This window comes from Myotis davidii, unplaced genomic scaffold (genome assembly GCF_000327345.1).
Source record: "Myotis davidii unplaced genomic scaffold, ASM32734v1 scaffold1017, whole genome shotgun sequence".
Classification (NCBI taxonomy): Eukaryota; Metazoa; Chordata; class Mammalia; order Chiroptera; family Vespertilionidae; genus Myotis; species Myotis davidii.
Genome location: NW_006288361.1, coordinates 353,966 through 365,667, shown reverse-complemented (window position 1 = coordinate 365,667; position 11,702 = coordinate 353,966). Strand labels below are relative to the sequence as shown.

The 11,702-nt window shown below is 39.6% G+C and overlaps 1 protein-coding gene across 2 annotated transcripts in view; it reads left to right on the top strand.

Annotated features, from left to right (window-relative positions):
* The window catches only part of BORCS5 (BLOC-1 related complex subunit 5), an 88,122-nt gene that overhangs the window by 58,801 nt on the left and 17,619 nt on the right, over window positions 1-11,702 (top strand). For both annotated transcript variants that reach the window (XM_006760221.2, XM_006760220.2), the window contains exon 3: window positions 6,195-6,352. In XM_006760221.2, coding sequence (XP_006760284.1) covers window positions 6,195-6,352 — 158 coding nt within the window. The remainder of the gene's footprint in view (window positions 1-6,194; window positions 6,353-11,702) is intronic.

Genomic DNA, 11,702 nt, shown 5'->3' with positions numbered 1-11,702 from the left:
ATTCCAGCATTAGAACTGTATCCTCGTAACCATTTGTACTCCATAAGCATCTATGGACATAAGCGATGGACCTTTTTTAATTAAATTCAAAATATTGTGGCAGTTAACTGGTTAACCGAATCTGAGAACCTTTTATGTACCAGATGCTGTATGTTAGACACAAGAGATAAAAAGTAAGTAAAACATGGTCTCTGTTCTACCAGCTCACAGTTTGTTATGAGACTTTTAAGTGCCTTGGAGAAGATAACTGTTTTAAGGTATATTCCTACATATAAACCTTGGAAGATAGGAACTGGTTTTGACTTACAGAGTTGGGGATAATTGAGTGAGGGAAGACGGGAAAGTTGCCCAAGAAGACATTATTAATAAGTGGGAAAGACCTTGCCGTGTTTTGTTAAAATGAATGTTTAAAAATATTTGAAAGGGAAATACATTCATATGAATGTCTCTCTCCAGATCCCTGTTTTCCAACTGTCTAATTCTTGTCATTTGAGTTTCTTTATGTAAATACTAGAGGCCCGGAGCATGAAAATTCATGCACTGGAGCGGGGATCCCTTAGCCCAGCCTGCCCCCTCTCACAGTCTGAGAGCCCTCAGGGGTGGGAGGCGACCCAGCAATCAGGGGAAGGTGATGCCCCCATCACCCCTCTGCTGCTGCCACTGCCAGAAGTGCAAGCCTTGGCTGGCCCTGGTTACCTGTGCCTTGGGTGGCCCAGGGCAGCTGGGCAGCCACCATCTGAGGCTTGCCTGTGCCTCAGGCCGGCCCTGGGGGCTGGGGGGCTGAGGGGTCAGGGGAACTCCGGAGGTAGGCACGTGGCGGGGCTGAGGGGACTGGGCACTGCCATCTTGTGGCTGTGGGCACCTCCATCTTTGCGATGGTTTGAGGGTCAATTAGCATATTCCCACCTTATTGGCGGTGGGTGCCACCATCTTTGCGACAGTGTGAGGGTCAATTAGCGTATCCCCTATTTATTAGATAGGATAAGCGAATATGAATATATAATTTTATTTTATTGTCCCTCCCCTTTTACACAATGGTAGTATGCTCTATACATTATCCCATATACCAACAATGGCGAACCTTTTGAGCTCAGCGTGTCAGCATTTTGAAAAACCCTAACTTAACTCTGGTACCGTGTCACATATAGAAATTTTTTGATCTTTGCAACCATAGTAAAACAAAGATATATATTTTTGAATTTATTTTATATATTTAAATGCCATTTAACAAAGAAAAATCAATAGTGAAATTATTCTATCAAAGGCTTTATGCATTTGTAATTTTGATATCCATGCCAAGTGCCCTCAATAGAGGTGTTAATGACTTACACATGAATCAACAATGCCTATTTCCTCATAGTTCCACCTACGGAGTTTTTATCACACTTTTGGATTTTTACCAATTTAGTGCGTGAAAAATGGGCTAGCAATAAAGTTTTAATTTATATTTTTCTTATGCTGAATAAGGTTATGCATCTTTTCTTATAGTTGAGGCATTGGTATATCCTTTTCTGTGAAGTGCCTTTTCATGTCCTTTGTCTGTCTGTCTTTGACTGATTTTTTGCTTGCCAGTTCTAGGAGCTCTATATATAAGAGGAAGCTTACCATTTGTGACTGAGTTGCAAATATTCTTCCCAGGTATTTTTGTGTACTTTTTAACCTGTTTTTGCCATGGGGAATCTTGATTTTTATATTGTTGAATTTATCATTGTTTCCCTTAGGGCCTCTGCATTGGCTTGGCCTGCTGTTGGCATAAAATCATTCCTCTTTCCATGCTGCGTCTTCACTCTTTTCCTACTTCAGTCTTGGATTGACAGCAAAAAGCTTTTTTATCTTCCCTCCAAGTCTGTTTCTGGGACTGTGTTCTTTGTCAGTTATAGGAAATAATTGATATTTATGTTAGGAGATTTCAGTGTTCTGAAAAAAAAAAATCCATCTCCTTGATTAGAGGCACTCTAGAAAACTGGCAGTTTCTTGTAAAACTAAACATGCAGTTACCATACAACACAGAAATTGCTCTCTTGGGCATTCATACTAGAGATACAAAAACTTATGTTTACACATAAACCTATACACAACTGTTTATAGCAGTCTTTTTAACAGCCCCAAACTGAAAACAACTCCAATGTTCAGTGGGTGAATGGTTAAATAAGCTCTGGTACATACATGCCATGGAGTACTACTCAGAAATAGAAAGGAACAAGCTACCAACAATATGTGACAACATGGATGAATCTCTAATGCATTTTTTTAGATGAAAAAAAGTCAGTCCCGAAAGGTTACATATTGTATTAGTCCAGATATAAAACATTTTTCGAATAACAAAGTTTTAGAAATAGTGAACAGATTAGTGTTTGCTAGGGTTAAGGATGCTCCCCTAGCAAGGATGAGAGAGAGGTGGATGTTGTTATGGATGAGAGAGAGGTGGATGTGGTTATAAGAAGCAACACAAGAAACCCTTGTGTGATGGAAAGGCTCATTATTTGACAGTGATGGTGGACATATGACCCTATATGTGAAAAAATTGTATAGAACTAAATTCACCGGTGCGTCTGCACATGCACACACACATACACAAATGAGTGTAAGTAAAATGGAGACATCTGAATAAGATCAGTAGATTGTATCATTGTATCATTGTCAATATCCTGGTTGTGATATTGTATTGTAGTTTTCTAAGATGTTACCTTTGGGAGGAGACTGGGTAAATAGATACACACGATCCTGTACAATTAAAAAATAAATTCCCATTTTTGCAACTACCAGCTTCACCAAAAACTGCTATTGAGATTTTTGTTCATATTTTGCTATTATAATCACTGTTGCAATAAATAATCTTATGTATATATCTTACATCATTTAACACACATGCTATTGTAGATGTAAATTCCTAGTAGTGAAATTATTCTATCAAAGGCTTTATGCATTTGTAATTTTGATATCCATGCCAAGTGCCCTCAATAGAGGTGTTAATGACTTACACATGAATCAACAATGCCTATTTCCTCATAGTTCCACCTACGGAGTTTTTATCACACTTTTGGATTTTTACCAATTTAGTGCGTGAAAAATGGGCTAGCAATAAAGTTTTAATTTATATTTTTCTTATGCTGAATAAGGTTATGCATCTTTTCTTATAGTTGAGGCATTGGTATATCCTTTTCTGTGAAGTGCCTTTTCATGTCCTTTGTCTGTCTGTCTTTGACTGATTTTTTGCTTGCCAGTTCTAGGAGCTCTATATATAAGAGGAAGCTTACCATTTGTGACTGAGTTGCAAATATTCTTCCCAGGTATTTTTGTGTACTTTTTAACCTGTTTTTGCCATGGGGAATCTTGATTTTTATATTGTTGAATTTATCATTGTTTCCCTTAGGGCCTCTGCATTGGCTTGGCCTGCTGTTGGCATAAAATCATTCCTCTTTCCATGCTGCGTCTTCACTCTTTTCCTACTTCAGTCTTGGATTGACAGCAAAAAGCTTTTTTATCTTCCCTCCAAGTCTGTTTCTGGGACTGTGTTCTTTGTCAGTTATAGGAAATAATTGATATTTATGTTAGGAGATTTCAGTGTTCTGAAAAAAAAAAATCCATCTCCTTGATTAGAGGCACTCTAGAAAACTGGCAGTTTCTTGTAAAACTAAACATGCAGTTACCATACAACACAGAAATTGCTCTCTTGGGCATTCATACTAGAGATACAAAAACTTATGTTTACACATAAACCTATACACAACTGTTTATAGCAGTCTTTTTAACAGCCCCAAACTGGAAACAACTCCAATGTTCAGTGGGTGAATGGTTAAATAAGCTCTGGTACATACATGCCATGGAGTACTACTCAGAAATAGAAAGGAACAAGCTACCAACAATATGTGACAACATGGATGAATCTCTAATGCATTTTGTTAGGTGAAAAAAAGTCAGTCCCCAAAGGTTACATATTGTATTAGTCCAAATATAAAACATTTTTCGAATGACAAAGTTTTAGAAATAGTGAACAGATGAGTGTTTGCTAGGGTTAAGGATGCTCCCCTAGCAAGGATGAGAGAGAGGTGGATGTTGTTATGGATGAGAGAGAGGTGGATGTGGTTATAAGAAGCAACACAAGAAACCCTTGTGTGATGGAATGGCTCATTATTTGACAGTGATGGTGGACATATGACCCTATATGTGAAAAAATTGTATAGAACTAAATTCACCGGTGCGTCCGCACATGCACACACACATACACAAATGAGTGTAAGTAAAATGGAGACATCTGAATAAGATCAGTAGATTGTATCATTGTATCATTGTCAATATCCTGGTTGTGATATTGTATTGTAGTTTTCTAAGATGTTACCTTTGGGAGGAGACTGGGTAAATAGATACACACGATCCTGTACAATTAAAAAATAAATTCCCATTTTTGCAACTACCAGCTTCACCAAAAACTGCTATGTAGAGGCAGGTCCACTGGATAACTGGGCTCTTGGTGTTAGGCTCAGCAGTGGAACAGCTGAGGGACCTAGTGCTGGCAGTGGAGTGTTGGGGAGCAAGGCAGTGCCTCAGGTTCAACTCTGTGCTCTGCTCGGTCAGGCCAGATGAAGATCTGAGAGCAGTGACTGGCACTTCTAAGGATTCTCTGGGACTACCCAACTGGGTAGCTCATTTTACAGCCTGTCTGGGGGGAAGGAACACTTGGGCTTGGGCTCCCATACCTCAGAACCAGTGAGGGCTTGACATTGGTGGTTGGGTACAGGAATGGGGAAGGGTTCCCAAGATGACTTTTGCTATGGGTAGGTCCACCCTCATCATGCCCAGCATGTACCCTGTTGTCATGTTTATTTTAGTGTACCTCTTGCTGTATCATTGGCTCTGATATGAGGCAGACCCTGATCTAGCATAGTGCTTCTCAGAGTGCGGTGGGGGGGAATCCCTGAGGTCCCCAGGACCCTCCTGGGGAGTTTTCACAGTAATATTTAGACATTTGCTAATTATTCTCATTCTCTTACAAGTGTGCTATAGAGTTTTCCAGAGGTGACGTGATGGGAATGAGCAACAAATTGAACATAGAAGTGGATACAAAACTCCAACTGTATTCTATTAAGCCAGACATTAAAAAGACGTAGAAAAATATAAACAAGTGCCACTTTTCTCACTTTTTTGTTTTGGAAAATAGAATTCTTTTTTCTTAAAATATGTTTCTTGTTAACATGCAATGAAGTTATTGTTATTTTTAAATGATTTAATAAATATTTAAGAATTTTCTCAGCTTAATTTTTAATTGGTGAATATTGATATAAACTACATAAACCACAGCTCTTTGGGGTCCTCAATAATTTTTGAGACGGTAATGGAGTCCGAACACCAAAAAGTGTGTGATTACCAGAATGCATTTGGCCAAAAGTTGGTGGACTTGCGTTCTAGTCAGGATTTTGCTGTGTGACCATATGCCAGTCATTTAGCCTCTTTTATTGATTTCTTCTTCTATAAATGCTAATAATTGCCCTGTTCTATATACCTTAAAGAAAAGTGAGATAATTCTATATGAAAAGCTTTGAAAATAGACTGTCCTATGCAAATGTAAGAGAATTTAGTAGTTAGACAACTAAACTTTTGTTGGAAGAAAATGTGAAGAATGAGGTTTATGATTGTGTCAGCTGATACTCTGTTCACTTTTTAAATTTTTTCATTTTACATCTCCTCCTAACAACTTTCTTATCCATTTTATTTCCGTTTTTTTCAATTTCTCAGACAACGATTAGAATTATTAAAAGAAATTAAGCAAATACATCTTCCAAAGTTTTCAGTCAAGAAGGGATTTATATTCCTGATACTTTGAAGTAGCGTCATAAGGTCAGGAGTTCTGCTTAGAGAAACCACTTACTAACTCTGTGACTTTAGGGAAGTTACTTAACCTCTCTATGTTTTGGATTCCTCATCTGTAAATTAGGGGCTAATAATACCTTGCTTTCCATGGTGATTAAGAGTATATAATAATGCACAGGAAGCACTTGGCCAGTGCTTGGCACATAGTAGATGCTCCATAAATGATAGTTGCTGTGATCGCCATTAGCATATAACAAAAGATGCAAGATTAAATTTAGGTCTCTTACCCAGTCTTTAGTAAACTTATTATTAAGCTACTTTATTCATAAGTTTATTAACAGTAATTTTCATTTCATTTGACTTCATTCTTTTTTTCTGCTTTGAAGGGCTGTTGAGTGGCCAGACTTCCCCAACAAATACCAAATTGGAGAAATTGGATTCTCAGCAGGTGTTGCAGCTCTGCCTCCGATATCAGGATCACCTCCATCAGTGTGCAGAGGCTGTTGCTTTTGATCAGAATGCTTTGGTTAAGCGAATCAAAGAGGTAAGTATTGTGGGAAAATAACATTGCTGACTTATTGTGATTCCCTGTGACTCATGAGTCCATTTCTACTGGGCAGTAGAGCTAGTGAGCCCAGCTTAATGGGAAGTAGTCATTTTTCTGAGTTTTGACATTTGTCCTCATTGCTTTGTGGGATTGTCTTTCCTAACAGTAAAATGTGGTGGTGAAAAAGAGTGGTCCATGGAGCTAGACCAATATGGAGTTTGAATCCTGGTTCACCACTTAAATTGCTTGGGCAAGTTACTTAACTTCTCCTGGTCTCAGTTTTCCTCATCTGAACAATGGGGCTAATAAGTAGTAACCTACCCCAAGGGTTGAGTAAAAATTAAATTGCTCAGTTAAGTGTTAACTCTTTTTTAAATTTTATTTTTCAACTACAGTTTACATTCTATGTTATTTTGTATCAGTTTTAGGTGTATAGCTTAGTGGTTAGCCAATCATATACTCTATATAGAGTTCCCCCTGATATTTCCAGTACCCACCTGGCACCCTACATAGTTATTACAATATTATTGAGTATATTCCCTATGCTGTACTTTACACCTTCCAATCTGTGCTTCTTAATTTCTTCACCCTTTTCACCCAGTCCCCCCAACTCCTCTGCCCTCTGGCAACCATCAGTCTGTTCTATGCATCTATGAGTCTGTTTTTATTTTGTTTGTTCATTTATTTTTGTTACTTACAAGTGGAATCATATGTTATTTGTCCTCCTCTGACTGACTTATTTAAAGTAAGGGTTAGCTCTTAATGGTATGTGTAAAGTCCTGCCATACTAATTTCCTATATGTATTTTGTATTTTATTTTCAAATAGGGTATCAGTTCTTTGAGAGCAGGAGTCTTGACAGCTCCCTAAAAATTATATTTTTCACTGTGTTAACACATGAAAAGGTCAGTGATTCTTATTGAATGGAAGCAATTAACCCACAACGTTTTGTAAGGAAAGAAACAAGATAACTAAAGAGCATGGTAGGAAGTTGAGTAATTATTAATAACAGTAAGCAGGTACTTCTTTTAAGCACTGAAAAGTGTCATTGACCGGGCCATTGCATGGCACAGCTCTGGGTTCACCAAGGTATAAGTAAATATATTTTCCAAAGTTTTCATTCAAGAAGGGGTTTATATTCCTGACACCTTAAAGTATGTCATATAAAGAAAAGAAAATGTCAAGAGCTCTGTCTTGGAGAAAGCACTTATGTGAATGGCACCCCCTGTTGTTTAACAAAATAGTTCTGGTCATTGACTCAGGCCAGAGAAGAAGATTGACATGCAGTAACTCACAAGTAAAAGGTTGTGAATCACAGCAAATTAATTATTTATTGGGAATGAACATAGTACATCCTTGAAATAGCAAAGTAGTCGTCAGTTATATTGATAGATTTAAATTTGCCACCACTTCCAGCATTTTAGCGCCTATCTTTCATAAAATGTATGCATATATGCTTCTCTCATGGAAGTCTTTTACTTGGTAGACTATAAAAATGACCTTTCATATTGGTTGGTATTGATGTGGCCTTTCAAATGGTATCAACTATTTTACTACATTATGATGTACACTAGTGGCCTGGTGCACGAAATTCATGCATGGGGCGGGGGCGGGAATGTCGTCTCTCAGCCCGGCTTGCACCCTATCCAATCTGGGGCCCCTTGGGGGATGTCTGACTGCCGGCCTGCTCACCCCCTAGTAACCCCCCTGCCAGCATGCTTGCCCCCAACTGCCCCCCCTGCTGGCATGCTTGCCCCAAACTGCCCCTCTTGCTGGCCTGCTCACCCCCAACTGCTCCCCCTGCCGGCTTGATCACCCCCAACTGCCCTCCCCTCCTGGCATGATTGCCCCTAGCCCCATTCCTTGGTCGCTGGGGTGACCCAGGACACCAAGCCTTCCCTCCTGCTCCCCACTCCCCAGCCAGGCTTGGCTTCCTGGCCCAGTGACCCAGGTTGCCAAGCCTTCCCTCCCGCTCTCTGGCCGGCTTACCAGGAAGCCAAGTCTTCCTGCCTGCTCTCCGGTCGGCTCCGAGGTTCCAGCTGGTACCACCATCTTTGTCATGTCAATTTGCATATTCCCTCCTTATTGGCTATGGGCGCTGCCATCTTTATTGCAAAGTGATGGTTAATTTGTATATTACTCTTTTATTAGATAGGATAGCTTCCAATCCCAAACATGACTGCATTAGAATCACTTGGGTTTTTGTTTGTTTTAATACTGAGTCCTCTTGTCCCCGTAATAGTCTAGGTTGTGGTTTGTGAATCATTACTTTAATAAGTTTACCAAGTGATTCTGCAGCCATTCTCCATTTCCTGGGAATTGGAAATCACTGATCTACAGGACTGTTTTCCAGAACAAGTTCTATAGCACTAATTCATGTAAGGAAGATCAAATTTTTTGCATATTCCATCACTACCTTGGAAAGTCACAATGCATATTCTCTTGCTAAAAGTTCTTAGGAATCTTACAATAAACCAGCACTATTCAAGCTTTTTTTTTTTCAATCTCAGAACCCTTATATTAGGTAACATCTATTAACATCTTATAGAAGTAGCATTTTTAAAGAAACTTCTTTGGAAATGCTCTTGTACACACAAGAAAGACTTTACCATTTTTTACTATTGTCTTAGAAATTAACTGTGACATTAACTTTCAGAGAGACGACTTTAGAAAAATACAACTTTTAATGCTTCTTGTTTTCTTTTTGAAAAATCCTCTAATCCATATCTGTCATTCTGTAGTTTAGGAAAGTGTAGTAAGAAAGATTGACAGCTCATTTTTAAAGAGCTGGGTAAAGTAGTTTGTAGCTGGTAGTACAACACAGGGCTTCTCATACATTTTCAAGACTCGGAACAGTGTTTGTTGGCCCCGAATATGTGTCAGAATCACCTGGGAATTTTCCCTTCAGTATATATGATGGAAAGTTTTACACACACCCTGAGGTAGATAAACACTGTGAACCATCATGTACTCAGTGCCCACCTACTACAGGCATGAACATGTCAACACTCCTGTTCCACCTATACCCTACCCACTCCCTGTCACCTCCTCAACTGGTCTATTTTGCAGTAAATCTCAAGCATATCATTTCATTCATAAATATTTAAGTTATGTATCTTTAAAAGTAAAGAACTCTTTTTTAAAAACCTTTTAATCTGAATCAATTTTAGACTTAGAGAAAAGCCACAACTATAGTTCAGAGAGTTCTTATATACCCCTCACACAGCTTCCTCTAAAGCAGTGATTCTCAACCTTCTGGCCCTTTAAATACAGTTCCTCATGTTGTGACCCAACCATAAAATTATTTTCATTACTACTTCACAACTGTAATGTTGCTACTGTTATGAATCGTAATGTAAATATCTGATATGCAGGATGGTCTTAGGTGACCCCTGTAAAAGGGTTGTTTGACCGCCAAAAGGCTCGTGACCCACAGGTTGAGAACCGCTGCTCTAAAGTGAGCATCTTACAGAATCCTAAATACAATGATCAAAACCAGGAAATTAACACTGCTACAATACTATTAACTAAACAAAGACCTTATTTGAATTTCACCAGTTTTTCCACCAATGAAGAACTCCTTTTAAAAAACACAACCACAATGCTATTATCATACCTGATATATTTAAAATAATACCTTCACTCAGTATAGCTGAGCTGCTTTTTAAGAAGATACTGATGTATAAGTCTCATTCTAAACCAGTTAGATTGAAATCTTTAAATGGTGGTACGTGGGGAAGGGAGGAAGCTGAGCACTGGTGTTTATGAAAGTTCTATAGAGGCCCTGGCCTAGTAGCTCAGTTGATTGGAGCATCGTCCTGATACACCAAAGTTGTGGGTTTAATCCCCGGTCAGGGCACATACAAGATGCAACCAATGAATTTATAAATCAGTGGAATAACAAATCAATGTTTCTCTCTCTCTCTTTCTTTCTTTCTTTCTCTCTTTCTTTTTCTCCTTCCCCCCTCTCCCTCTCTCTAAAAATAGAAAAAATCAATAAACAATTTTTTGAAAAAACACCTGGCTGGTGTCCCTCGGTTGGGCATCATCTCATGCACCAGTAGGGGACATGCAGGATGCAGCTGATCGATGTTTCTCTCTCATCAATGTTTTATCTCTCTCCCTTTTCCATCCTGTCTCTCTAAAATAAATAAAAGCATATTTTTTAAAAACTTAAATAAATAAATAGAAAGTACTCTAGAATCCATAACCAATGTTGAGAACCAGTGTTCTGAAGCATTCATTTAAAACAATTAAGCTGAGCTAATTCTGTGTGAGGAACTATGGGGTTCACTTTGAGTCATCAGTAGTTACCCAGGATTGTTGGAAAACCCAGAACAGTACTCATAGTGCTGTGCAGTACCTCCATAGTTCTCCTAGAGCGGAGGAGACGGGCACTGTTTCAGAGTTCTCATTGATGATTTGTTGTCTCTGTTGGAAAGTGCTGGCAAACTCCTGAAACACACATCCATCTGTGCTCAGTTCATACCTAAGGGCTGAAATTAGTCATTTCCAAATGAATAAAGTTGAGGATGTAGTTTTGATGAAATACCAACTCTCTGATATTATTCCAGATGTTTCCTGGAAATTTGGTTGCCAGAGTGAGGAAGTAACATAATGCTCTGTGTGTTGTAAAGTGAGGGAACTTAATAAGCATGGAAGTGTGGAGCCCACATTACCCAGAGGCCTATAAAGTTACAGGGCTTGTGATCACTTAAGTTTGGGTCAAAGGGAAACATGGCTATGTCCTAATCTGATTCAGATAAGAAAAATCAAGGAGTTAGCTAAGCTTCCCTGCTGTTAAATGTGGATGATGCTCTTGAATGACAAATCCTATCTAATAAAAGAGAAACATGGTAATTGGCGTACGACCGCTACCCTTCCCATTGGCTAATCAGGGTGATATGCAAATTAATCACCAGCCAAGATGGCCGTTAACCCGCCAACAAAGATGGCGGCTAATTTGCATACTGCAGGCAGGGTGGGACAGCACCATCCCACCTGCCCTGCTGCCATCCGGGCCTATTTGCAACCCGGGTGGCAGGCGGCCCCTATGGGAACAGACCCAGGGCTGACAGCGGGACCCCAGCAATCCGCCACAGGCCATGCCCACAAACGGACCTCCCAACGGGATCCCGGGCTGAAGGCACTGATCCACCACCAGCCACACCCACAAACTTCCATCCCGAGGAGATCTGAGGCTGACCCGTGCTAATGCACTGATCTGATACTGGCCACACCCACAAACGGCCCTCCAGGGGGATCCCCAGCTGACAGGTGCTAATGCACTGATTTGCCAAAACCCACACCCAGGCAGCCTTTGCCCTTCACGAACTATGCAGCCCTGT